Source organism: Sciurus carolinensis (assembly GCF_902686445.1).
Source record: "Sciurus carolinensis chromosome 19 unlocalized genomic scaffold, mSciCar1.2 SUPER_34, whole genome shotgun sequence".
In the NCBI taxonomy this organism is placed as follows: domain Eukaryota; kingdom Metazoa; phylum Chordata; class Mammalia; order Rodentia; family Sciuridae; genus Sciurus; species Sciurus carolinensis.
Genome location: NW_025920112.1, coordinates 4,188,376 through 4,215,969, shown reverse-complemented (window position 1 = coordinate 4,215,969; position 27,594 = coordinate 4,188,376). Strand labels below are relative to the sequence as shown.

Sequence of the window (27,594 nt, the reverse complement as noted above, 5' to 3'; positions counted from 1 at the left end):
TGCACCTCTGCACCTATGTGGAGCTGTAAAGTGGATCTTGATGAGATATCCTCGGTGATTGACTTCACCATGTTGTGCTTCACAATCTACTTACATATTGTTTCTGCAATCTCAAGAAAGATGCTGATCACATTTTACTGCTGTTAAGTTATATTTCTTCTCTGTGTTATTCACCAGTATGCAATATTTTACTTCTTTGTACCCCCTCTATACCTGTTATGTGAGGACCCAGTGTCTGAATTATTCTGACTCCTAACCACAGATGCTTACGCTCTTTGGCTATCCCATACCTGATTTGCTGTTGACAGCTCTAATTAGACATGGCTTGTGCAGGGGCTAGGCCTCCCTTCATGTCACTCTCATCCCTTGCGTGCTATTCCTTGTGTTGACCCACTCGCCCTCTCAGGAGCCCTAGTGGCTCAGGGGGTGGAATGTTATGCGTGATGTACTCTGCTTTGCTTCCTAGACTTGACTTTACTATGTGGGATGTTACATGAATAATTCAAGGCTATGTGTGATATGCAACTCAAATAATGTAAATTTGTGAAAATCCAATGATGTGACCCCAAAAAGAGGCATAACCAATTAGAGACAGTGGAGAACAACCACACCCAGCACCCGGTGCCGTACACCTTGTCCAGCCTCGACAGACACAAGAAGAACTATAAGACCCACCAGAGAGCATAAGATGGGATGGTGGAGAGCTGAGACAAGGGCTGGACCAGACGCCGGAGAGCTGCGGACATCAGAGAGCTGAGACCCTGGATGACCAGAGTCAGGTGAGACACCAGAGAAGACGGCCATCAGCCTCTGCTTCCGCCTGCGGTGAACCTCCACACGCCCTCCAGGTCGGATGCACTCCCAGCGAAGCCGGCCTAAGACCCGTCATGGTGAGCACTGGGATGTGGGTGTGGGGCCAGGGTTAGGCTAGGACTAGAGTTAGATGCAGTGAGTGTGTGATTGTGTGCGTGAATAAACCAGCACCGAGACAGTGCCCGACTCTTGCGTCTCCTCTTAGCCTCTGGTGACAGGCCCGTGACAGTCCCCTGCCTCGTGCGCTTGGCCTGTGCTGACACATCTGTCTCTCAGGACGTCACGTACGTCTGCTGTGTGCTGATGCTCCTGGTGCCCAGCTGCCTCATCCCGACGTCCTACGGTCTCATCCTGGCTGCCGTCCTCCACATGCGCTCCACAGAAGCCGCAAAAAGGCCTCTGCCACCTGCTCCTCACACTTGGCGGTGGTGGGGCTCTTTTATGGAGCTGCCATTTTTATCTACATGAGACCCAAATCCTTCAGGTCAGCTAACCACGATAAGGTGGAGTCCGCCTTCTACACCATCCTCACCCCGATGTTGAACCCCCTCATCTACAGTCTGAGGAACAGCGAGGTCAAGGGGCCTGAGAAAGTGTGTGGCCAGCGTGAGGCCTTGAATAGTGGCTAGAAGTTTCTCTACGTGCCCCAACAGGAGACTTGGCCACCCAGGCAGGAGGGCAGAGCACCCACGGGGACAGGATAAGGGCCTCAGAGAAGCCAAAGAGGCGAGGAGATCCTGCCACGAGGAGACATGGCAGTTCACCTGCGGGGCTCTTCCTGGGTTTCCCTTCCCCTACCCCAGCCACCACCAGCCACAAAGCCTTCTGAAAAGCTTCCGCTTGGGCCAGCATACCCCTACCCGACCCCTGTGCTAAAAAATGCTTGGAAACTACTCTTCCCAGATGCGTTGAAGAAGATGCACAAGGGAGGCGAGATGGAGCCCTTTCTGAAACCCAGCCCCCAGCAATCACCGGCAGGCAGGTCGACCCGAGAGACCCAGACAACAGGCAGCTGCTGGCATGCTCTCTTCAGGAGCTCTGCTTTCTTTCTCTTACTCTAATGAATCCTGATACTTTGCTCCCACCCTCGTGTCCGTGGATTTCCTTGATTGAATTTGTGGGACAGGAGAGCCCAGCCATTCCCATTGTGAATTCCACCAGCGCCTGGGGAAGGTGCCTCCTGGCCACCATTCCCAGTGAGGCTGCACAGCAACCCCGGTTTACCCCCTCTTCAGCTCGGCCTATATCTTGGTGCAGACTGGTAGTAGGTACTGTTTGTGTCTTGATTTTTCCCTCCTAAGATCAATGAGTTTTAAAAATTCTCCTTGTGTCTGCACTGTCAGCAGAGTTTGCTCTTTTATTGCTGCGTGGGCCTCCCTGGCCTGAGAGGTCGACGCTCATCAGGCCATTGTTTAGTGGAGAGGTGCATGTGCCGTGTTGAGTGTGAAGCCGCCGTGACCAGAGCTGCTGATGGCCTCTCTTATGTCACCGTGTGTCTCTGTCCTCTTGTCACCTGTGTGATGCACTTAGTAAACTGCTCTTCAAGGTGTCTGCTGAGCTGTAGACTCACCAGCCATGAACACAAACTCCAGTTGGTCCAAAAGTGTCAACACTTTTTCATTTTGGCCAGTTCTTGTGAGCTAATAGTAATGCACTTGGCTTTGAATTTGAATTTTCCTGATGATTAATGGGCCCTGAGGACTTTTCAATTAGCTTATTGCCTATGTACTTATGTTTTTTTTTGTCTAGTGAACTATTTCAGTTTTGGAGAAGAAGACTGTAGATACTTCAAAAGCAAATGCATCATTGATTCAATAATAGGAAGGATAGGACTCTCATAACACTATTAGGAGTTTTAGACATATAAGTTATATGTTAAATGTTTTCTGACACCTCTTGTAATTCATTGCCCAATTTAATTAAACTATATTGATATATGTGATATTTCTCTTCCACTTCCTCTGTTTTGCTAGAAACTGTTTTAATTACACTTTAATTACTCCTTTTAATTACACTTTCTTACAAACTACTGGTCTTCCCTTGGAGGGCTGATTCCACTGAAAATCTGAGAGCTTTCCTTCAGATGAGGAAAATTAAAATTGGGACTCAGGTGTTCAGAGAATAATTCTTTGGTTAGCAAATGATTACATACTCACAATAATTAATAAGAAATAAATGTGACACATTTAAAGAAAGTGAAATTTACAAAGAAAATAAATATGGCTAAACATTTATGTATATACCTACCTTTCACAAACATATTTATGTGATCGTCAAAGACAAAGCACTTAAATTAAAAAATCATCTCAAGACCCACCACAGTTTAAAGTACCGCCTTCAGTGATTAACAGCTTCCTTTCCTCACTTCTGCTAATCTGTCCCCTGGTTCCCTTCACAGCGTCCTTTGCTTGAATGTCGCTCAGCTGTCCTCCCTGGTCAGGTGGTGGCAGCAGCAGAGGACTCCAGGAAGAGCAGGAATAGAGTACGCTAAGTAAACAGAGCAGGGTGGAGAAGAATCAGGACAACGTTTTTCTTTTGAAAAATACTTTTTCTGTCTTTTTCCTTTTTGCTATCATCATTATCATAACTTTAATTCCACATGGTTCAGTGATGCCAAAACCTCGTCCCTTCTCCCCTGACACCCGGCCTCGCTGAGGACCCCGGGGATCTTCGGGGCTGTCCTGGGCGCCCACGGCCTGTCACTTCTGCGTGCTCCCGCCACTTCCTTCCCTGGCCGCGCCCTGGGGACCCGGCCCCGGCCCCTCCCGCTGCCCGGGAAAGACCGCTGTTTCCCCAGGCGCTGCCACTGGGCTCCCAGGGGCACTGCCACCTGTGCTTCTGCGTGCTGGTGCTAAATGACTCCGGTGCACGGCGCTTCCCAGCCCGGCTCGTCGGAAGGAGTGCGGAGTCCAGGCACCTCCGGGGGCCTCAACCCCTCCGAGGACGCTCTCGTCTGCCCGCACACGCCAGCACTCGGGGCTACGGGGCAAGGTGTCCAGCGCCCGGGTGAGCAGAGGAGGCTAAGTGAGGCAACAGCTGGGGAGAATGTCGCCTGCGGAGTTTCACTGTTGAGGCCGAGGGAGGTGGGCTGAGGGAGGAGGCCCTGCAGGTGCACGGGCGGTGCTGGTGCTCCAGGTGGCCCTCGGTGCTCCAGGCGGCCCTCGGTGCTCCAGGCGGCCCTCCGTGCTCCGGGTGAGCCTGCAGAGGACGGCAGGTCAGCCTCAAGGCCTCGCCCCGGCGCTGGGCGTCCGTCCTGAGGCCCGCGGGGTTCTGGGGACTCTTTGCCGGGAGCACGAGGTCCCCATGGAGGGGACTTTACAAGCGAGTTTGGAGAAACGAAGCCCCTGAAGCCCCCGAGAGCGCTGGGAGAGTCGGCGTGTGGAGAAAGCAGCCAGCCGGCAGGTGAGGCGGTCAGGTACCCAAGCGCCTCCCTGCTGTGCCCGCGGAAGGCCGGTGCCAGGCCCTGCTGGTGAGGGGATGTGACGCCGGGAGGGTTTGTTACTTAAAAATGTGGCCCGAGGAGGCCGAGGAGGCATCTACATTAGGACTAAACTGCATGTGTGTGGCATAACTAGAGGCAGCTAGGTAACTTAGCTTTCTTTATAACATGATATTTTGAATTTTCATCTCATAAAATGGTGAGCGCTAAGCATTTTGAGTAAACTGGACTAGAATTATGCTTGGTTGAAGATTCCCCAAATTTCAATTTAATAGAAATTTTAAGAGCAGCCAGCAACGGCACTGGTAGGCGGTGGATTTTCCCTTCCCAGATCCCACTTGCCCAATTTAGTGAATTTTGTTTTCATTAATATTTTCCTACAAATTCAAAATGTATAGCATTCTATGAAAATTATATGTGTGTGTATACATTTACATATACACACACAACACACTGTTTCCTTCATTGACCTAAAAATTAACTTTGATATATACCACGTCAGCTTTCAGAAATTAATTCATTGCAACAATTTAATAACAGAATTTCATTTCAATAAATGTAACATCAATTGAAATTATCAGTAGATTAAAAGACATATAAATGTATAAACTGTAACAAAATTTTGGCTTTGCCTTGGAAACAGAAAACTTAGAGATAACACTATTCATTAAATCATTTTTACTAACAACATCTGAGAAATAACCTAAATGTAACAAATAAAACACTGGTTAGCTAAATTTTTGTGCATCCAGTTGATATTATGTTAAAAAGCAAGAATCCAAAGACTTGATTGACAGGGTCTGGGAAGAGTTTCTGTGTCACCATGAGGTCCTGGTGGTGACTCTGTATTTACCCCTGGTTTGGGCCTCTGAAAGAATTCTGTTTGTCCACTGTGACCTTTCACCCTTGACACTGAGCTTTTTCCCTGTCGGTTCCCTGTCCTGTTCTAATTGGCCTATTTCTTTCATTCTATTAAAGCTTTTTTTTCTTTTGTCTGAAATGACCTACATGATTCGTGCTGATGCTTTTCTCTGTTCCTTTCTCCATACCACAGTCTGTGTTCCCTTAAAATGAAATGTCTGTTTTGGCTCAGGTAAACAGTCTATGAAGCATTAAGGACGCTGGTTAAACTTTGGACAGAATTGACTCCTTGCTTCCTCCAAATGACTGAACTGTAGGTATCCAGAGATGCTTAAAAAATATAACAAGAATTTGTAGAAAAACAGATTTAAAAATTCATGAAAAGTTAAAGTCTTAAAATCACATGAGAATGTATTTGGGGGCCAGTCTGAAGACGGGTGAGAGGTGGGTGTGGCGTCTGTGTAGCATCCCTCGCCAGCATTACCTGGAATTTGTGGAGGGAGGTGGGGAACCGGCCTGTGCTGGGCAAGAGCTTCCCCTGAGAGAGAAACTGCAGGGAGGGCACCACACTGTCCCCATCCTTACATGCTCTCTGCGGGACACGCTCATCCTTACATCCTTACAAGCTCTCTGCGGGACACGCGTCCTTGGATTCAAGGGCAGCTCTTACCATCAATGCAGATGCCACCGCAGGGCAGAGGTGTAATTTCATTAATGATTCTGGCATCGTAGGCCTATTCCAGATTCAGGATGGTGGGGTAGGCAGACTCATGAAACCTGCCTGTAGAGATTTCAGGTGCCCCATAGACTGTGCACCCGGAGGTGGGAGCCAGATGGGGAGGGGCCCACACTGAGCCATGGTGGTTTCCTGGGCCGGGGAGAAAATGTGGATGTGGCTGTGTAGATGACGAGAACGCCGTAGAAACACAAAGGCAAGCCAGAGATGCTCAGGAGGAAAAAGTGATGAGTACTTTAAAATATTTTGATGTTGTAAATCATTAAAAAAATTCTGTCTTCTGGCAAGTCTTTAATGGCACCTGCAATGGGCCGGCAGTTCTGCTAAGCATAGTGTTCTCAGCAGTAAATGGTCATGAGGTGACTTTAATAAAGTGAATAATTAATCGGAAAAGCAAAACCAGAGGGAGAATATGCTTCCAGAGATACAGTATTGCTCATTTTGAGCTGTCAGTGATTTGCACTGATTTGGGAAATGTTTGTGACCAACCAGCTCACAGGAGGCTCACTGCCCCTAAGTCTCCATCTGAGTGTGTCATCAAGGCTTCTGAACCATGGGCCAGAGCCGTGGGAACAGCCAGAACAGGGGCTCAGGCAGGGTCACGACCCCCTCGCAGTGCTGGCCTTCTTGGCTCAGGATCACAGCAAAATGCTGCTAGCACTCAGGGGTATTAGAAGTAAGATCAGGGATTCATGGAGTTCATAATAATGAATCAGCACTTATGAAAATAAAATATGATCAACTAAATCATTTATATGCTGTCAGTGACTTTCCACATTGTGAAAATTAAAATTCATTATATTTAAACTCAAAAGCAAATTCTCAATGAGATGATCAATTTTTTTGTTGTTAATTTTAGGTGATTGGGTAATGTATTAAAGGATGCAAACCTATATTAGTGTATCCATACATTTCATCCTTTATTTATAAATATGTATACCCATGTATATAATATATATATTTATTCATATTAAGGGACAGATCATATATACAGGAAATCATAAATAACTATAATGTAAAGATTTATGTAACCACCTTCCATAAATAAATAACATTAACACCTATAATCCCTTTCATGTAGAATAAAAAATTATGATTCAAATTCTATACGAAAACAGAAAAGTAAAATATATTTATAAAGATGCATTGCTGATTTTGACTAAATGTGGCTTTCAGTTCTTACACATAAACAAGGATGACATTTGAAATCATCCTACATGTCATCCTCCATGAGCTTCATCTACTTAAAATTTCATTTAAAACCAAGTTTCACTGTTTATTTGTCCACTTGTGTATTTACTGACTTATTCATGGGCTGCATGGAGCGTGCCCTTGGAGGAGGACCCTCACACCCCAAGCCCGTGGAGAACGGTCCCTCTCGCATGGTCCACTTGTGTTAGTCCTGAGCTCAGCACGTAGGATCCAGCAACTGCTCATGGCCCTGACTGCCCTGGGCGGTGTCGGTCATGAGGTTAACCCAGGTGGAGTGAGTGATAAGTGGAACTGACTTGTTCATTTAATAAAGAGAAGGTGAAGGTGGACCGCAAACCCATGCAGCAGAGCAGTAGGAGGACCAGGGGAGTTGGGGTCCAGTGGCATTTTACGAAGCATGTGCAGGTTAGGCCTCTTGAGAAGGTGAGAGCTGACCAAAGACGGGACGTAAATGCAGTACGTGGAATTAATTCACATGCTGAGACTCAACAGAGGCTCACAGGCCAATTCAGCAAGCTAAGCATGACCAAGGAGCGGACCAAGTGCAGGCCCGCTTTGTGGAACAAGTCCTCTGCCAACACGGGCCGAGAAGCCGTGATCCTGCTTACAGAGTATGCTCAGTAACTCCACTCACCACACAGACCTGTGCAGGGGACACTGAGGTGCAGCCCTGCTTTCTTGCTCTAATGAGTGAATTCTCTCTTTGTAGGAAGAGCAGGATTTGACATGAGACCCGACAACCTCACTGCCAGCACCGACTTCATCCTCCTGGGGCTCTTCTCCGCTTCCCTCTCCAGCCTGGTCTCCTTCTCCTTCCTGGTTGGCACTTTCATCGTGACCCTGACGGAAAACACGCTCATGATCCTGCTCATCCACAGGGACCCATGCCTGCACACCCCCATGTACTTCCTGCTCAGCCACCTCTCCTTCATGGACATCCTGCACGTTTCCAACATCGTTCCCAAGGTGATCGCTGACTTCCTGACAGGCAGCAGAGCCATTTCCTTCGCAGGCTGTGGGACCCAGGTGTTTCTGTCCCTCACACTGCTGGGCAGCGAGTGCCTTCTCCTGGCCGCCATGTCCTGTGACCGTTATGTGGCCATCTGTCACCCCCTGCGCTACCCAGTGCTCATGAGTGAGAGGGTCAGTGTGCTCCTGGCTGCGGGGTGCTGGCTGGTTGGGGCCCTCAACGCCACCGTCCACACAGGGCTGGCCCTCCACTTCCCCTTCTGTCACTCTAGGGCCATTGATCACTTTTTCTGTGAAGTTCCTGCCATGCTGAAGTTGTCCTGTGCAGACACCTCACGCTATGAACGAGGGGTTGACGTGAGTGCTGTTATTTTCCTGCTGATCCCTCTCTCCATGATCTGTGCATCTTATGTGCAGATTCTTCTCACCGTCCTGCAGATGAAGTCATTGGAGGCATGGAAGAAGGCCTTTTCCACCTGCTCCTTCCACATGGTCGTGGTCCTAATGTACTATGGGCCCTTCATTTTCACCTACATGAGACCCAAGTCATACCACACCCCAGGCCAGGATAAGTTGCTGGCGATATTCTACACCATCGTCACGCCCACCCTCAACCCTGTCATCTACAGCTTCCGGAACAAAGATGTCTTGACGGCCATGAAGAACCTGCTCAGAGGTAGCTTCCCATATAAAAAGTGAACAGGAAATATGCCTGAAGATTGTGTTCTTTCAATCATGAACCCGAGTGCTGTGCCTTCATGTTTGTTCTTAGGTTAAACTCAAAGTTTTATTACTTGAACCCTCAGTTGAACTATCATAAACACGTTGCATGAGTAAAGCAGGCAAAAGTTGTGTCTCATTACACTTAGTGATTGTTTCCAAGAGTTCTAGAAGGACTGCAACTACGTGGTCCTAGGTTCTTCTAGTGCTCCCTATAATGGGCTCCCCTGATCCTCCCAGTGTGACTCCCTGTACCAACTGCACGACTTTCTCCTTCTGTGTCACTAGGCACTTAGACTCACTTATTGGGGTGTGCCTTGTCAAGCAATAACAACAGGCAAACCTCACTGAGGGTATTCAAGGTTGTCACAGAAGCCGAAGTATAAGATGGAAAGGGAACGTCACTCAGTGCTGCAGTGGATGGTGGATTCTGTAGTGATGTCCTCCACCACGCTGCTTAGCACCTCCTGGTGACTTCCGAGGGAGTGGGCTGCCTGTGTGTCCCTGCAGGATCAGTCCGGTCGTGGAGGCCTGAGTGTCCAACCCACACTTGGGTGTACCCATGTCCTGACAAGCAGGGAACAAGTGTGTGTGGCCTGGGGATTTGTTAGGTACAGCCCTCACGGCATAACCCATGAGAGACTGAGCCTCGACCTATGTCTCTTTGTTCCATGCGAACAGCACCGGGATGTCACCTGGCAGCCAGCCGGAGGTTGTTTTGATCACATCGGCAGTGAGGAGGTTAATTAACATAAGCACACCCAGGTGATTTGTCATTGGCCGTATTCAATTAAGTCCACGCACACAACATGTGCACAGGTGCTCCCGAGTGCTCCTGCTCGTGCCTGCTCGCTTTAACCTTTGCCATGATAGGGCAGCTGGCTCCTCGCCTGATCTCAACTAGCATGGCCCCGACCTCCGCCTCCTGGAGGGGATATAAGTGGGCAGTAGGCAGAAGGCAAAAAACAGCAACTAGCAGAGAGAAGAAGCAGCAGTAAGCAGAAGCAGCAGTAAGAAGAAGCAGCTAGGAGAAGCAGCAGCTAGCAGAGAAAGGCAGCAGCTAGCAGAGAAGAGAAGCAGCTAGCAGTAAGAAGCAGTAGGCAGCAGCAGAAGGCAGATCGTAGAGTGGAGAACTGAGAACACACCTCTAGGTTGCACCCTTTAGTTCACAGGATGCAGCACACACCTCTAAGAAGAAACAGATCTCTGATAAGCGTAGCAAGCCTTTCTTTCTCTAAAACTTCCTCTAAGCAAAGTTTCTCTTCCTCTAAGCAAAGTTTCTCTTCCTCTAAGCAAAGTTTCTCTTCCTCTAAGCAAAGTGTCTCTTCCTCTAAGCAAAGTTTCTCTTCCTCTAAGCAAAGCCTATCTTTCTCTCAAAGTCTCTCTTCCTCTATAAATTAGTGAATATAGGAAAAGTAGTTTATTTTCAGCCCCTCCAATAAATATCCACGCAATTGTTGCCGCGGGGGCGACATCTCTTAATTGGGATGCGAATGGCACCAGCTTCCTAGGCATGGGAATGATGAAAAGCCTTCCTCATATTCTGTCTTGCTGTTAGGAAACAGGATGACCCACTATTACGTGTAACTGTGGAACACTATTTAAAAAAATGTCATCCTTGACTCCTGTGACATCTCGCAGCAGTCCTGCTGGCTGGGTCCTTAGAGCAGACTCCAGACCTGCCCCATCAACACTCTGTAGACCCCTGGTTTGTGACCTCCATCCCTCACCTGGGCACACTATGGCCACTCACTGCTGTGGTGATGTCTGTCTTTCCTCTTTGAGTCTCTGTCACACACTAGGGGTCCTTGTCAAGGATCAGTCACATGACAGCTCTCCCTGTTGAAGTTTCCATAGCTCTTAGTGAGCCCAAGTCCTCTAGACCAGCTCCATGACCGCTGGATACATTTCTCAGTGTGCCTGCTCTGCCCGGGGCTTCACTGGACTGTCCCTGCCAGGTCTCAAGCCATTTCATCCACTGGTTCTGTTCTTCCCATACAGTACCCTTTTGGGCATCTTGCTTTCCCTCTAATTTGGATGTCTGTTTCAATTTCACTCAGAGAAGTCATTATTGATGGGTCATTTTAATAGGGCACTGTGGTGCCATCTGTCTGTGGATTTGCTCTTTTCTACTTAGTAAGCAGTGCCTTGTATGCCTATTGTCTTATTTGTTATTTGCTTTCTTGAATACACAGTTGTTCCTTCTGTAGTTGCAGAGTCTGAACCTCAAGATGGTGATCAGTACGCACTCAATTAAAATGTATTTTAATACCCAAAACATACAGGATGAGTAGTTGCCTTTCCCATTGGCAGTCAGGTAGGGCCAGCTAAAGTCAGACCCTTGGTCAGCAGTTGGCACGTTTAGTACATAAACTGCCCACTGACTACTTAGAGGAGGGCCATGGAGGGGGGTGGGCCTTATTGTGCCAGCTCTGCCCTGACCAGGAGGAGGCAGTGTGGGAGGTGCTTCCTGGCTGATTCAGAGTTTTCCTTTCCTTATGTTTGGGGGATGAGCAAAAAGCAACCCTGTCGACTCCTAGCAATAGATGAGTTATTATGAGATGGAGTTGGAGGAATAGCCAGGAAAGTGGGAGTGCTGAACATTTGGCCTCTTTCTTTTCAGAAACATTTAATAAAACAGTTATGGCCTCTCTCCATGGAACTGGCACCAAACATGCCTGTGTAGGGAGTTAACAGAGCCGGGCATTTTCTGGTCCTCTGAGACCACAGAGGACTTATCTCCATCTTAACATATTAAATATTCTGACCCATACACAAAAGAGTAGGGACTCAATGAAAACATTCAGACACACCATCTGCTGAATATCAGTTCATACAATATAGAACTCCATAAAGAGCTAGAACCCAATAATGTTGGGAAAGATAAATGTGTTTGAGAGACAGAGAGCAGCATGGAAGACTGACAAGCATAAAATGGCATCATGCGATCTCAGCGGAGGACAAGGGTGTGGATTCAAGTGGTGACGGCATGTTGAGGGTGATCATGTGACAAGGACAGCACTGAGCTTGCAGTTACCCTTCAGTGACAACTCACATGTGGGAGTGCCGTCAGTTTCCACTATATGTTGTTTCAAATAGCTTTTAGTATCTCTCTCTGCTTGTCCCTATAAGGTACAGAGTCCAGGAGGAAATTCAGATCAAAAGCTTACATTTCCAATGAGAGCAAGAGCTAGAAGGAGAGTTGGTTTTAAACCTAATCTCTCTGCAGCACATTGTGTGCAGTGACATGGAAGCAGCTCTGGGTCATCCTAAAACAACAACTTGAAGGATATATTCACACAGTGACCTCCTTCATGAGTGGGAACACATTCCTTGACCCTGGCCTGCCCATGTGACCATCCGTGCTGAGGCACCATGCTGTGGGGTGTCCCTTCAGGTAAGTGATTGAGAACCACCAGCACAATCCAAAGCTCTTGAACTCCAAGACCCACAAGATGGGAAATTCACATGGAATAAGGAAGGCAATTAACTCTGTAGGCAATTTGGTTTCCACCAGTTTGTACTGCTCATGTCCCTTCAGCAGAGTCAGCTGTGGGAACCCTTGAAACCACGAGGAATTGCATGCAGGATCCATGAAGGACTCGGTGGAGCTATGCTGGTGTAGACCCCAGGGGACTCGCCTCTGATAGCTCGTTCTCATTCTTTGAAAACTCTTCTACAATACTGTCAATTCTGCAATGCAAGTGGCAATACAAAATTAATCTTTTGATAGACATTCTGAATCATCTATGACTAGGCACTATGAAGGAACTAATGTGAATTTACCTACCAAAAATTTCACAAAGCTAAGCTCTATTCACTGTAAATTGTCAGCACAGGTTATTTCAGTTATCCAACAGATCACTGACATGGTACTGACTTTACAAAATCATGTGGAATTCCTGGCTTATGTTGTCCTGCAAAACTCATAGGAAAGAGTACCATTTCTATGTAAACCACCAGGAGTGGTAAGAGACAGGGTTAAATGGCTCCATGGAAACCAGGAATATGGAGGGCAGGTCTGGCTCTGGAGCTCTTTCAGATCTGCAACTGTGAGACTCACTATAGTAAGTTCAAAGATGTTACCTCTATAAACATTTATTTTGATGAGGAATTTTATCCCACTGCCTATGTATTAAATCCCTATGTTTTATTATCTGGACCCATTCAAGTACAATATAATGCCTCACAAAAAATATATAATGGTACAGAGGAGACCTATATGCTACAACAGTGGTCAATTGACATGTATGGCAAAGTCCAGCCAAACTGTTATGATCCTCCAAAGGCCAGTAGCCACCTGGTGCCCTGGAGGCATACCCGATGGACCGCCTCTAGACACGCCCCCGAGGCTTGAGTGACAGCTTCCGTCATCCAATCACTGGCTGAAGTAGGCCAGAGTGACAGATTCTCGGCCCAGCCCTGTCAGGCGGAGCTTCCTTGGGGACTCTTCTGGAAGGGAGCCCTTGCTTGGAACCCAATACAGAAGGTCACTTATGGGGCAGAGCCAAGGCTCAGGGCTCAGGACAGAGAGCTTTCCCAGCATGTATGAGGGCCTGGGTTTTAGCCTCGTGTCCAAGAGTAGACATGAAAAGCTGTACCACGTTTGTGTGTAATGGATCAAAATGCAGCCTGTAAAATAAAAAATAAATAAAATTAAAAACATTAAAACAAAGATGTGTAGTGAGGGAATCCTCTGTCTCTACCCCCTAGCTCAGTGGCTACCACATAGGAGGCTCTTAGCAGTTCTGTAGATTAACTCAACCAAATAATATCCTTAGAAGAATATTTGTAAATTAATTCAAATTAACACAATGTGACTAAAACATTTTATGAATCAGTTTTGCATATATACACTAGAAATAAGGGCATGGCAGAATCTTGTGGCTTTTTCCTCATTCTTTTGTTTATCTCAGGTTTTAATTGAGACAAAGAAAAATGCCAGAAACCCTGGTAGAACCAAATCCTGAGCACACACTTGCTTGAAGTTTATGTCTTCCCAGGGCCAGTCATTTTAAAGGTAGGCTATGTAGACATTCAGATTCTCTTTTGCACAGATTAGACTTCAGAGTATCATATAATGGGTTGATGTTACTTTCCAACAAAACTATTTTTTCCTAAGTTGAAAATATTTATGAGGTCAAGCAATGGAAGAGAAAATCTAGTTTCAGGATTCCATACTGCAGTTTGGATTTGAAACATCTAGGATCTGTGACTTTGGGGTCAGACTTGAAGGGTCTATTTATTCTTTGTGGGTGGAGATGTTAATTTTTGTAACTGAATTGCAAAAAACACCACCCTCTTGGTTACAATATAACTTGGAGAATGCATTTCCTGTGTCTTCAAGGGTTGGCTGGGATAAAAGTTTCCCTTGATCACCCTACAAAACACATTGCTCAAATATATTATAGTTGAAAACACAGTCCTCATTTGACAGGGACATGTCATGTAACAAGGGTAGGACCCTGGGTTTACCTTGCAAAAGTTACAAGTAATGCAGTTTTAAAAACATTGCAGCCAAGTGCCACGAGACCAAAGAGCAAGCTGTTTGTCTGAGCCTCACCTAATTCCATCCCAATAGCCTCAGGTGTGAATTGTGGGGAGGGAAGTAATGAGCTGTGTTCAGCACACACTGGGACCTAAAGGTATGTACATCTCCCCTCTTCCTTCCATGCTTCACACATGGAGGAGCCTCAAGCTAAAAGGCATTTACTGTCTCAATTAAGGGAAACCCCCAGAGAGCAGCACATTGTGGAATATTAACAAATGCCCATCACCTGTATTTAAGCTTAAGCTTACTCTTAGCTTCTCCAATTCCTTATAGAACTGCCTATTTTAACAACAGAAAGTATCTTTATGGTCAAAAACCACACCTCCAAAATGTCTGCCTTAGTTCAACATAGCCAAACATACTCAGTTCAATAATTTCATCTAGACTCACCTTGTCTGAAGTTCCTGGGTTTGTGATTTGAGAGGAGTAATTTTGTAATTATGACGTTCACTTCTGAACATTGATTGAGGTATTTAAAATATTAAAACACCAAAGTGTGTTCCAGTCTGCTGTGTTCCAGTAGCAGTGTTCCTGAAGTCACCAAGCTCTCTGAGAGGAGATGCCAAAGGCACCAGGAAGAAATCCTCAGAAAACATTCAGAGCTCACTGCTACCTCCTCTAGTATCCTCTTATGCTGAAAACACAAAGCTTTTACCCTTGAGCAGTGTTGCTTCTTATATTTCTTCTTATACACATCCACCTTTGCTCTCACCTTGTTCAAGTGAGAACAAAGAGACATGTAAAACTTCCTTGCTTGGGTTCTACAAGAGGGGCAGATGGAGGAGCCATGGCTCTTGGTCTGCAGGAAAGTCCTCCAGCAGGCCTTATGTGTCCTCACTTCCCTCTAATTGATGCCCAATGTCCAATCCCACCGGACACAAGTCTAGATCATTCAAGCTGACTGGTGACTTGGAGATGAACTCAGTTCAAATTTAGAGTAAATACACCAACCTGCTCAGTTCTGCAGCTCTCACCTGCTGCCCAGACTTAGTCTCAAGAGGAAGGAACCAGCTATTCCAGAACATGATGGAGAGCTGTAAGTGGTGCTAGGTAATGTGTCCTGGAATCTCTTGTTTTGTACATTAGAAACATCAGGATCAACAAGATGCAGGAATCACTTAAGACTCTTCAGCTGAGTAACAGTTGCATTAGGAGCAGAAGCAATTTACCTTCTACAATTTAGTCTGTTTCCAGAGGAGAATGTTGATTTGGTGACTATTTTTTTTTTCCTCTGAATGGAGCAAGCAGTTGAAGTGGTCGTGACTAATTTAAATTATGCTAGGACAAAATCTTTTCTTCCGTTTGAGGGGAGGTAGGTAATTGATTCATGAAAATTCAAATGCAGTCAGACATTCTACTAAAGTGAAAAGTTGACTCAGAGGTCTTGTGCTACAATGAGAATTTAGACTCAGAAAGATGATACCATTCACCACTGATAGGAGAGTGAGTTGGAAAATGTTTTAAGACATTAATTTCCTGCCAAACTCTTTTGAATTTTTTTAAATTTTTCCAATTGGTTATACATGACAATGGGATGACTAGTTACATCTGGAAATTAAGTGGAAGTATATAAGCCAAATATTCAAAAAGAGTGTGCTGCAGAGGTAGGAAAAAATAGCATGAGAATCTCTTAAGTTCTTCTTCAGTCCACAGTTTGTCAAGCCAGAGAAGTGCACATTTCAAGTAATTTTAGGTACTTTTCAGTAACAGAGTGAAATTTATCACAGGTAGAAATTACAGAAGATTATTTATTTAGATTGTATTCAGTACTTATTTGTGACCCATATCGTGGAAATATCACGAAGCACCAGCCTTAACAAATGTGCTCTATTGTTTTAAATCTCAGAGTGCATCAGTCAAAAACATGAAGGGCAGTTTTGTCGTTGCTGTTCATTTTTGTGAATGCCTTCTCTCTCCTCATGCAGGTTATCCCTTGGTACAGGCCTGCAGAACTCCCAGCCAGTCAAACCCCCCACCCCATCAGGACTGAAAACTCCAGGGGAAAAGTGAAGAATGCCTTGAGCAGAGCGCCATGCATGGCAAGAGATCTCAGCTCACGTTCACAAAAGCAGGTCCCACCTGGCCCTTTGGCATGTCACACTATGTTCCTAATGTCCAAAACTCAGTACGCCAGTCCTTTTCCAAATGCCTTCCACATTTTTGGACACACTCAGTTTGGAAGAGAATGAGTGTGTTAAGAGCACTTGTTCAGCCAGCACTGAGGCCTCCTTCCACTGACCATTCCCTGTGGCCCAATCTGCACCCTCATGATCAGCCTTCTGTCCAGGGTCAGTGCAGGGAGTGGCCATGCTGCCCCAAGTGCACCCCTCTGCCTTTGTAGGTAGTGCCCCCATCATCCCTTCATCTCCTATTTCCAGGTTTTTCTCGGCTGCAGCTTTTTCAAAAATATGCAAAATAAACTAAAAACCTCTAAAAGCACAATGGTGCATCTATGGAATTCAATAATGCTTTTAAACCTACATAAAAATTGAAGGCTCTGACCTGATACTGAGTTTCTTTTCTCTTTTAAAGATGGATGTTTTTCAGTGTTAAGGTGAGGTAATGGTGGGAATTAGGGAGAAGGGGTTTTAAGAATGGTGATCAAGCGGGCATCAGAAGGGCTAAGACTGGGGCTCAGTTATAGTGCTTGCCTCACATGTGTGAGACACTGGGTTTGATTGTCAGCATGCCATATAAAAAATAATTAAAACCGGGTCCAACAAAAACTAAAAAAAAAAAGAGTTCATCCAGAGTGAAAGTCAGTATTCTAGAGCGGTATCTCCTGGGCCCAGAGGACCTCATGCCTGTGGAGCAATTCATTCCACTTAATGGTCAGAAAAGACTGAGTTTCCCAGGGTGAAGACATCCTTCTGGGAAGATTTGCCCACATGTGGATGGTTGACAAGACAGGCACTCCTCAGGGAATATCAGGCTGATCTTGGAAAACTGTGAAGCCAGGAGAAGGGACTCATTGAAGCCAGTACACAGCAGTGACCACTGTGGATGATGACACATGGCTGCTAAGGGGCTTAGAAACAGCAAGATGAAGAATAGGGACTTTGGAAATGGGTATACATAATGGATCACTTTGGGAAGTGATCATATCCATTTATGTTCCCATTGCAGTACAAAAATATTTGTTCTGGTCCCAAATCAGATGCAGATACTGAGACTCCCCAGGAATCACCAGCTGTCCTCACGCCCCTTGCTGCTTAATCCATGCTCCCCTTTAGAAGTGGCTATGGTGGATTAGACAGAGTCAGTGCAGAGGCTCGTCAGCATGAGTTTGACCTCAACAGGGCTCATCTGTTATTAGTTGGGACACAATATTAATTCTTCTTTCTGGGTCCCACAGAATAATCTGCTACATTTTAGAGCATGTTATAGGAAAACATGGGCAATAAGCACTTCCAACTCCTCAAACATTAATCATTTCTGTGTGTTGGGAACTTGCACAGGTCTCCAGTTTTTTTAGAATATATCATGGATGACTCTCTGTCTGACTTCACTTAATAACTCCCAGAGGTATGTATGTTGCTGCAGAGGGCAGGACTTCACTATTTAAAGTTACATTTGAGTAAGTGCAATGTTTTCCTCACCCCTGTGCCTCCTGTTGGGATCCTTGGTTGATTGAACATTGTGGCTCCTATGTATGGTGCTGCAATACACACGGGAGTGCAGGCAGGTCTTTGATAGAATCACTTTATTTCCCTTGGATACACCCACTGGTAGGACAGCTAATCCTGGGAGAGTTTTAATTTAGTTTTCTAAGAACCATCAGCCTACATGAGAGGAGCCATTGGGCTGCATGTATACACAAAGGACAGTGCCCAATACATGCATGAGAATATCAGTCAGGCTGCACGTAAACCACAAGGACATTGCCTAACACATGAATACAAGTAGAAAATAAGCTGCTTGTTCACACCAAAGACACTGCCTAATGTGGGCATGAGTAGAGGATTCAGAGTGTATGTGCACACACCAAGGACAGCACCCAACACATGCCTGAAAAGTCATCAGAGTGCATGTATACACCAAGAACAATGCTCTGCACATGTGTGCGAAGAGCTATCAGGCTGTATGCACACAACAGGGACAGTGCCCAGCCCATCGTTGAAAAGAGAATTTAGGCTTCATGTACACAACAAAGACACGTCTTTCCCCATGCATGAGAAGATTTTTCAGACTGCATGTGCACACACCAAAGACAGTGCCTGACACACACATGAGAAAAACCATCTTGCTGCCTTTATACACAAAAGACAATGCTCAGAACATGCATTAGAAGAGCAACCAGGCTGCATGTATACCCCAAGGACATTGCCTAGCCCATGAATAAGAAGAGAATGTATGCTGCATGTTCACACCAAACACACTCCTTATCTCGTGCATGGGAAGAGTATTCATATTGTATGTTCACACACCAATGACAGTGCCCAGCACATCAGTTTGCATGTGCCATCCCTTTGCACGTGCACACCAAGGACAATGCTCACACATGCATGAGAGGAGTCATCAGGTTTCATGTACACACCAGGACAATGCCCAGACCATGAATAAGAAGAGAAATTAGGCTGCATATACACACCAAACACACCACCTCCCTCATGCATGAGAAGAGTATTCAGCCTGTGTGTGCACACACCAAGGACCGTGCCCAATACATGCATGAGAAGAACCCTCTAGCTGCATTAACACACCAAGGACAGTGCCCAGAAAAAGCATGATAAAAGGAATTAGTGTATATTTGCACACCTAAAACAATGCCCAGCACATGCTTGAGAACATTCATCAGGCTGCATGGGCACACCAAGGACAGTGCTCTGCACATATATGAGAAGAGCCATCAGAGTGCGTGTATACCCCAAGGACAATGCTCAGCACATACATGAGAAGAACCATCAAGGTGAATGCATACAACAAGGACAATGATCAGCACATGTTTAAGAAGAGCCATCAGCCTGCATGTACACAAGAAGGACAGTGTCCATCACATGCATGAGAAGAGCTAACTGCCTGCATGTGAACACAAAAAGGACAGTGCCCAGCACATACATGAAATGGTTGATCAGTGTGCATGTATACCTTAAGAACAATGCTCAGAACATGAATGAGAATATACATCAGGCTTCATGTACACACTAAAGCACTGCACAGCACATGTATGAGAAAATCACTCAGGCTGCCTGTGTACCCAAGGACCTCGTCCAGCCCATGAATAAGAATAGAAATTAGGCTGAATGTACACACCAAATACACTGCCTTCCACATGCATGAGAAGTGTATACAGACTGCATGTGCACACACAAAGGACTGTGCTCAAACATGCATGAGAGGAACCATCTAGCTGTATTTGCACACCAAGGACAGTGCCCAACACATGCTTAATAAGAGCAATCAGGGTGCATGTGCACACATAAAACAGTGCCTAGCACATGCCTGAGAGAGGCAATCATGCTGCATATGCACACCAAGGTGATTTCCCAGCACATGCATAAGAAGAACCGTCAGGTAGCCTGTGCACATCAAGGACAATGCTCACTCATGCATCAGAAGAGAAATCAGGCTGCATGTGCACACACCAAGGACAGTGCCCAACACATATATGAGAAGAACCGGCAGAGTGCATGTATTTACCAAGGACAATACTCAGCACATGCATGCCAAGAGTCATCAGGCTGCATGTATACACCAAGGACAATAATAGCACATGCATTAGAGGAGCCATCAGGCTGCTTGTACACACCAAGGTGATTTCCCAGCACATGCATAAAAACAGCGAAAAAGGTGCATGTATACACCAAGCACAATGGTCAGCACGCGCATGAAAACAGCCATCAGGGTGCATGTACACACCAAGGAAAATGGTCAGGACGAGCTTGAGAACAGCCATCAGGGTGCATGTACACACCAAGGAAAATGGTCAGCGCGGGCATGAGAACAGCCATCAGGGTGCATGTATACACCAAGGACAATGCTCAGCATGCGCATGAGAACAGCCATCAGGGTGCATGCATACACCAAGGAAAATGCTCAGCACATGAATGAGAACAGCAATCAGGGTGCATGTATACACCAAGTAAAATGGTCAGCACGCGCATGAGAACAGACATCAGGGTGCATGTATACACCAAGTAAAATGGTCAGCACGCGCATGAGAACAGACATCAGGGTGCATGTATACACCAAGGAAAATGGTCAGCACGCGCATGAGAACAGACATCAGGGTGCATGTATACACCAAGTAAAATGGTCAGCACGCGCATGAGAACAGCCATCAGGGTGCATGTATACACCAAGGAAAATGATCAGCACATGCATTAGAGGAGCCATCAGGGTGCTTTTACACACCAAGGTGATTTCCCAGAACATGCATAAATGCTCAATAAATTATGAAAGTTATCCTCTGTTAAATAATTCATAAATAGTATTTTATTACTGGTTTTGTGAAATATTATTAAAAAGATACTCAGCAATTAGGACTGGGGATGTAGCTTAGAGGTAGAGTGATTGCCCTGCACTCAATCTTCAGCACACACACACACAAAATCAACTATTAAAATTATATTGTATGTAGTGTCTAACGTGTTCACAAATATCTCATGGTTTTTATTAGATGAAATAATTTTCTCATCTTTTACAAAGGATGAACCTGATCCATTTTAAATTTCTAAGGTCTTAAAAGTGTTTGGACTTTCAAAATTCCTAGCAAAGACTTTACTGGAAGCACACTGCATCAATTTTCAATGTTGCTGCATGTGAGAACTTGGGGCACTTATTAAGTTTAATAAACTGTCTTTGAATGGTACAACAGATTCATTTCTAATGCACTCTAGGTCATGTCTATGGCTCCCACAGAGGACTCAACAACCTTGACCTGAAAGGTGAGCGAGTCAAGCTGTTGTGTCCAGATAGAGAAGCCCTGAGGGAGAAACCCTCTCAACTTCTACCCAATGCAGGAGTCCTGTGAAAGGAAAGCTCCTAAACACCACTCTTGTCCCCAAGGGCTCCATGAAGGGAGTGAGTAAGCACCTCATAATCTCAAGTAACAAGTTTGAAGAGATATAAAACTCTAGGGTGGTTCTAGAGGAAAACATGAGAGAAGAATTTTAAATGAAATGGAGCTGTTGTTCTACTATGTTAAAATTTCATTGTTTGATTCATGAGTAATTCCTGAATCATACTTGTCTTTGAGATAGTAGATATTTTTAGTTATTTTATAAATAAGATTCAGTGTACCAGAGATTTTGATATGATGTTTCTTTGTTCTCATTTACCTCTAAGAATTGTTTAAATTTCCTTCCTAATATCTTCTGTTATCCATTCATCATATAATAGTATATTGTTTAATCTCCAGATATTGGAGCAGTTTCTGTTTTTTACTCTTTCTTTTACTTCTAATTTCAATCCATTATGATCTGATAGAATACAAGGTAGTGCCTCTATCTTCCTGTATTTGCTAACATTAGCTTCGTGACATAATATATGGTCTATTTTAGAGAAGGATCCATATGCTTCTGAGAAGAAAGTGTATTCGCTCTTGGTTGGATGATATATTCTATAAATGTCTGTTAAGTCTAAATTATTGATTGTGTTATTGAGATCTATGGTTTCTTTGTTCAATTTTTGTTTGGAAGGTCTGTCCAGTGGTAAGAGAGGCGTGTTAAAATCACCTAGTATTATTGTGTTATGGTCTATTTGGTTTCTGAAATTGAGAAGGATTTGTTTGACATACATGGATGAGTCACTGTTTGGGGCATAGATATTTATGATTGTTTTGTCTTGCTGATTTATGCTTCCCTTAAGCATTATGAAATATCCTTCTTTATCCCTTCTGACTAACTTTGGCTTGAAGTCCACATTATCTGAAATGAGGATGGATATTCCAGCTTTTTTGCTGAGTCCATGTACATGGTATGTTTTTTTCCATCCTTTCACCGTTAGTCTATGGGTATCTCTTTCTATGAGGTGAGTCTCGTGCAGGCAACATATTGTTGTATCTTTCTTTTTAATCCAATCTGCCATTCTATGTCTTTTGATTGATGAATTCAGGTCATTAATATTCAGGGTTATTACTGAGATATGATTTGTATTCTCGGTCATTTGGCTCATTTTAAAAATTTTTTTATTTTCATTTTTTTTTTGACATGACTTGGTTCCTCCTTTATTTGACAATTCCTTTACGATAGTTCCTCCCTTTGCTGATTTGCTCCTTTGTGTTTCATCTCTTCCTCATGGAATATTTTGCTGAGAATATTCTGTAATGCTGCCTTTCTTTTTGTAAATTCTTTTAGCTTTTGTTTATCATGGAATGATTTTATTTCATCGTCAAATTTGAAGGTAAGTTTTGCTGGGTATAAGATTCTCGGTTGGCATCCATTTTCTTTCAGAGCTTGAAATAGCTCAATGGGTACTGGTTCACCCTCCACTGTGTGAGGACACAGCAAAGTGGCACCATGTTTATCCAGGGTGCAGCCTTCACCATGCACTGAATCTGCAGGCCTCATGAACCTGGGCTTCATAGCTTTCAGGGCCATGAGGAGTAGATTTACATTGCTTATATGCTTCCTATGCTAAGGAATCTTGTTATAGCAGCTTTAATGTACTAAGGTATAATTTCTGTTGTTCTTGTCAAATGCTGTCCCTGGAAAACTTGAAGATATACTGAATTAAGCAGAGTTTCTGAGTGCAGGCCCTGAGCTCATTCTAGGCAGTGAATAATGAGGGGAACCAGTAACCTGGACACCATTCTCTGAAACACCATGGCCTTGGTGAACTTGTGTACTTCTGTGAACTTAGTTTTCTGGAAAGCAAACTGGAAGGAATGTGCCCTTTAATATCAGTGATAGCCTCCCTGGGGCTTCTCTTGATGATATGGAAGCTGGGCATGCAAATAAACAACTCCTGTAATACCCAGGTAATGTAGAGTTGAGAAGCCAGATGGGGGATGTACTAGGGTCACATACGACTCTTCTGGGAACTGCCCCTGAAGGCTGAATCAGGGAAGCAGCTCCTTTTCCTTAGTACTCTAAAATTTTTCTGAGCATCTTTCATTGGAATTGCCAACATGACCTTAAGTGTAGAATTACAATTAGCTGCTGAACCCAACTTCCAGAGCTGGCCAGCTCCTTCAATGACTCATGGAGATTCCTCTTCCTCATAAACCCTCAACCTTTCCCATGTTCTCCAGACACCATGGTCCTTCCTAGTCCATGCATCAGTACTCTGCATTGCCACCCTGTTTTTATTGCCAGATAAAATTTCTTATTTGGATATTCATCTACTTTTTTATATATTTTCACACTAACATTCCTATGAAGATTAGAAATAATGCAATTTTTAATACCAGTAACTCTTTACTACCAGTAAACATGGAGAACTTAACACTATTAGAAATGATTTTATGAAATTCCTTACCCCAATCGGCCTTCTGACTCAGGACAATAATATAGTAATGCCCACTGCCATGAGACTACACCTGGAAGTTCTTTTTCCCCTGATATTCCTGACATTAGGAGGGGTCATGTAGAAAGAGGTTAACAATGTTCAGATTCCTGCAAGTTCTATTATATTATCAGCATCTACTCCAGATTGCCTTGATGGGAGTGTTTTTGGACACATGCCTCTTGGGGGGTAATTACCCAGTTTATATCTACCTCTGAGTGCCCCAATCCATATTCCTCATGCATCAATTCAGTCATTTGAAACCAAACAGTTAATCTATAGTCTTTATTTTGTACTTGCTTCCACTCATGTTTTCATCTCTAACTGGGACTTGCAAATTTATAGCACCTGGTGTCTGTTAGGATGATTATTTTATTTGCACAATGTGTGTATTTGTACTTTTCTTATATATTAACATAGAAGAGTTTGATTTAGGGAAAGAGAAATAAGTATCTTCTTCCTATCATCTTGTTTGAAAAATGAATATATTTCTACCATAATTGTTTTCCAGCAATGGGATAATGTAGTAATAATTAATTTTCTGTTGTAGGACTTACCTCAATTGTACTACTGTTTTGTTATTTGTCTTTAAAATCAGTCACTTCATACAATAGATGCTTTAGCAGTCTCTAAATACTGACAGCTTGCATCATTGTAGAAGAAACACTGTGAATGTAAGTGTTCTGTAAGGTGGAAGTGATGTGGGCCTTAAACTGAACACTTTTATCTCATGGCCACAGATCCAAATGATAAAATCTTTTTGTCATAAATCTTTCTTTTTTCAAAATGTGTCATCTTTATTCAACTTACAAGTTACACACAGAAATGCATACAAATGCACACACACAATTTTCCTCTTACATACATAGGATCACATTATTACAGTATTTTGTAACTTGCTTTTCCCTTTCAACAATGTTTTGTTTGTCTATATTATTTTTACACTATATAGTTTTAATGATTCCATAGTAAACCACTATGTAGTGATATTACAATATTGTTTGGCCAGTTTGGCCAAACACCTATTGGTCTATCTGGGTTTCCAGTTTATTACTATATAAATATGCTGCACTAAATATTTTGGCAGCTGACTCATGTGCAACTATAATTAAGATAACTCAATTAGATTATCAAGTACAAAATCAACATAAAAAATCAGCAATTACATATATTCACACAATCTTTTGGAAGATTTAATGGAAGAAATTATTTCATATATAACAGCAACAAAAAATATATTAATGTTTGTCAATAAAAATGTGAGACCTATTAAAAATTAAAATTAAAATCCTCTGAAGCCAAAAGAAAGCCTTTCTTCAAATAGAAGGTCCATATTATTGTATAAATTAGTTTGTAAATTTAACTCAATCTAAATAAAAACTTAAGAGCTTTAACTATATCACCTGATGCTAAATTTAATGAAAACATTAACATATAAATGGGACCAGCACTAAAACACATTAAGGCATTTTTAAAAGCCTAAATAATGTAATAGTATCATACTGGTCTATTAGCAAAACAGAATACCCACAAGTAAGTACACTCAGATACATATAGAAATTGAGTGTGTGAACGGACGTCATCTCCAATTACTGGGAAAAAGAAGTAGTCAATAAATTCTGTAGGGATAAGTAAAGTAATATCCCTGCCTTACCTCATATACCATGATAAATTCCATATGTACCAAAGATATTTTTTAAATAACACAACCATTAAATAATGAGGAGAAAACTTGAAATTTGTTTCTTTACAAATGTAAGAACTATCTAACCTTTCATCACTCAATATCCCCAAGTTACAAATTATTTCACTGGTATTTTTGTTACATAAAAATCAATTTTTTTTATGGAAAGAATCATCATAAACAAACTTTTTAAAAAAGAGATAGTTACAGCTCATACCACAAAGAGCAATCCTTACTAACATGTAAATTGACAAAATCATAATCCTTTTGAAACACAGAAAAAGGAAATAAAATTTGCTATTAATAAACAGCAAGATAGTTAGCATCACTCATTTAAAAAGAGAAATGTAAATTAAAAAGACCATTTTCTCTCTCTCCAATGGCAAAAATTCTAAGTTAGCTAACATACTGTAGTGATAGGACACTGGAAGGGAAAGAATTTTCTCATGCATTCTAATAGTGGTGTGTTAAAGTGACATAAAATTATTGTGTCGTGATCTATTTGATTCTGAAATTGAGTAGGAATTGTTTGACATACACAGATGCACCATTGTTTGGGGCATAAATATTTATACTTGTTATGTCTTTCTGATTTATGGTACCTTAAGAAATTTCAAATGTCCTTCTTTACCCCTTTTGACTAACTTTGGCTTGAAGTCCACTTTATCTGATATGAGAATGGAAACCCCCCTTTTTTTATGAGTGTACTTACTTGTGGGCATTCTGTTTTGCTAATAGACCAGTATGATACTCCTAAATATTTAGGCTTTTAAAAATGTGCTTTAGTGCTGGTCTCACATCTATGTTTGTTGTTTTCACTAAATTTAGCATCAGGTGATATAGCTTAAATTTGTTAAGTTTCACTGAGATTTAGTAAAATTTACAAATTAATTTATATGATAATGTGGTCCTTCTATTTGTAGAAAGGCTATTTTTTGGCTTCAGTGGTATTTTAATTTTTTATTTTTAATAGGTGTCACATTTTCATTGACAAATATATTAATATATATTTTTTGCTGTTATATATGAAATCATTTCTTCCATTAAATATTGTTTGAATATATGTAAAAGATTGTTTGAATATATGTAAACTACTGACTCCTGTATGTTGATTTTGTACTTGGTAATCTACTTGAGCTATTTCACTGTTTGTAGTATTGTTCATATACTATCTTGAATCTTCAAAGTGAAAAAAGAAGTAATTATAGTTTCACATGAGTCAGGTGCCAGAATATTTAGTGCAGTATATTTCTATAATAATAAACTGGACACCTAAATAGCCCAATAGGTGACTGGTCAAATATTATTATAATATGAATACATAGTGCTTTACCATGGAAACATTAAAATTATATAGTGTAAGAATATTGAGTATAGAAAAATGAAACATTGTTGAAAGGGAAAGGCAAGTTATAAAATACTATAATAGTGTGATACTATGAGGGTAAAAGAGAAAAATTGTATGTGTGTGTTTGCATGCATTTCTGTGTGTAACTTATAAATTAATTACAGATGACACATTTTGAAAACAAAGAAAATGTTACTAGTGTGTATTTATGTTGTTTTAGAAGCTAAGCAGAAACAGATGCATGGTCTCAAAAAGCATTTCTCAGTGGATTTCCTGTGAAGTCAGTGTTTGGGTTTAGTCTAAAATTTGAAACACAATTAACGGTTCTTTTTTTGTAAAGAAAAAAAGAGAAAGAGAGAGCTCACATACAAAGAAAGTCACACTAATTCATAAACTTGATTTTCACTGTTCTCTTGCACCCATTCACTTTTGGGTTCAGGCAGTCTCAGAGTGTTCTAGAACAACAGACCCTAATCTCATATCTATGTCCCATGTTCACTGCAGCTCCCCAGCTCTGCTCCAGCTCTTCCCATACAGCATGTGTGTTCTGTCTCTGTGCTTCTGTGATGCTTATGCATCAAACTCATGGCTTTATAGACCCTTCAAAAGAAGACATGTCATTTTCCTACGTGTCCTATTCAGGACAGAGGAGCATAGGGGATTCTATTCTGGATGAAGCTGATCTGTGGACCATTTTTCAATGTGTTTCAAAAGATCTTTAGATTTTAATCTTATATGTTACTTTAGAGTCCAAGGTCACCATATTTGAGGAAACCTAATAACAAGAATTAGTAATATCCCACACAGTGTGTGT

At 42.9% G+C, this 27,594-nt stretch overlaps 1 protein-coding gene and 1 long non-coding RNA gene across 2 annotated transcripts; one reads left to right on the top strand and one right to left on the bottom strand.

Annotated features, from left to right (window-relative positions):
- Positions 1-3,062: 3,062 nt before the first annotated feature.
- On the bottom strand, positions 3,063-5,973 carry LOC124973360 (uncharacterized). Its single transcript, XR_007106670.1, has 3 exons — positions 5,784-5,973; positions 3,644-4,011; positions 3,063-3,300 (listed from the first exon to the last, which is right to left on the bottom strand). It is a non-coding gene; the product is annotated as an uncharacterized LOC124973360 (long non-coding RNA).
- A 1,814-nt stretch (positions 5,974-7,787) lies between these two features.
- LOC124973550 (olfactory receptor 2AJ1-like) lies at positions 7,788-8,729 on the top strand. Its single transcript, XM_047537424.1, has one exon. The coding sequence runs from the start codon at positions 7,788-7,790 to the stop codon at positions 8,727-8,729; it is 942 nt and encodes a 313-aa protein (XP_047393380.1).
- The last annotated feature ends 18,865 nt before the right edge of the window (positions 8,730-27,594 follow it).

What these genes read in the sequence shown, in the direction of transcription:
- LOC124973550 (XM_047537424.1), top strand. Translation starts at nt 7,788, where the DNA reads ATGAGACCCGACAACCTCACTGCCAGCACCGACTTCATCCTCCTGGGG.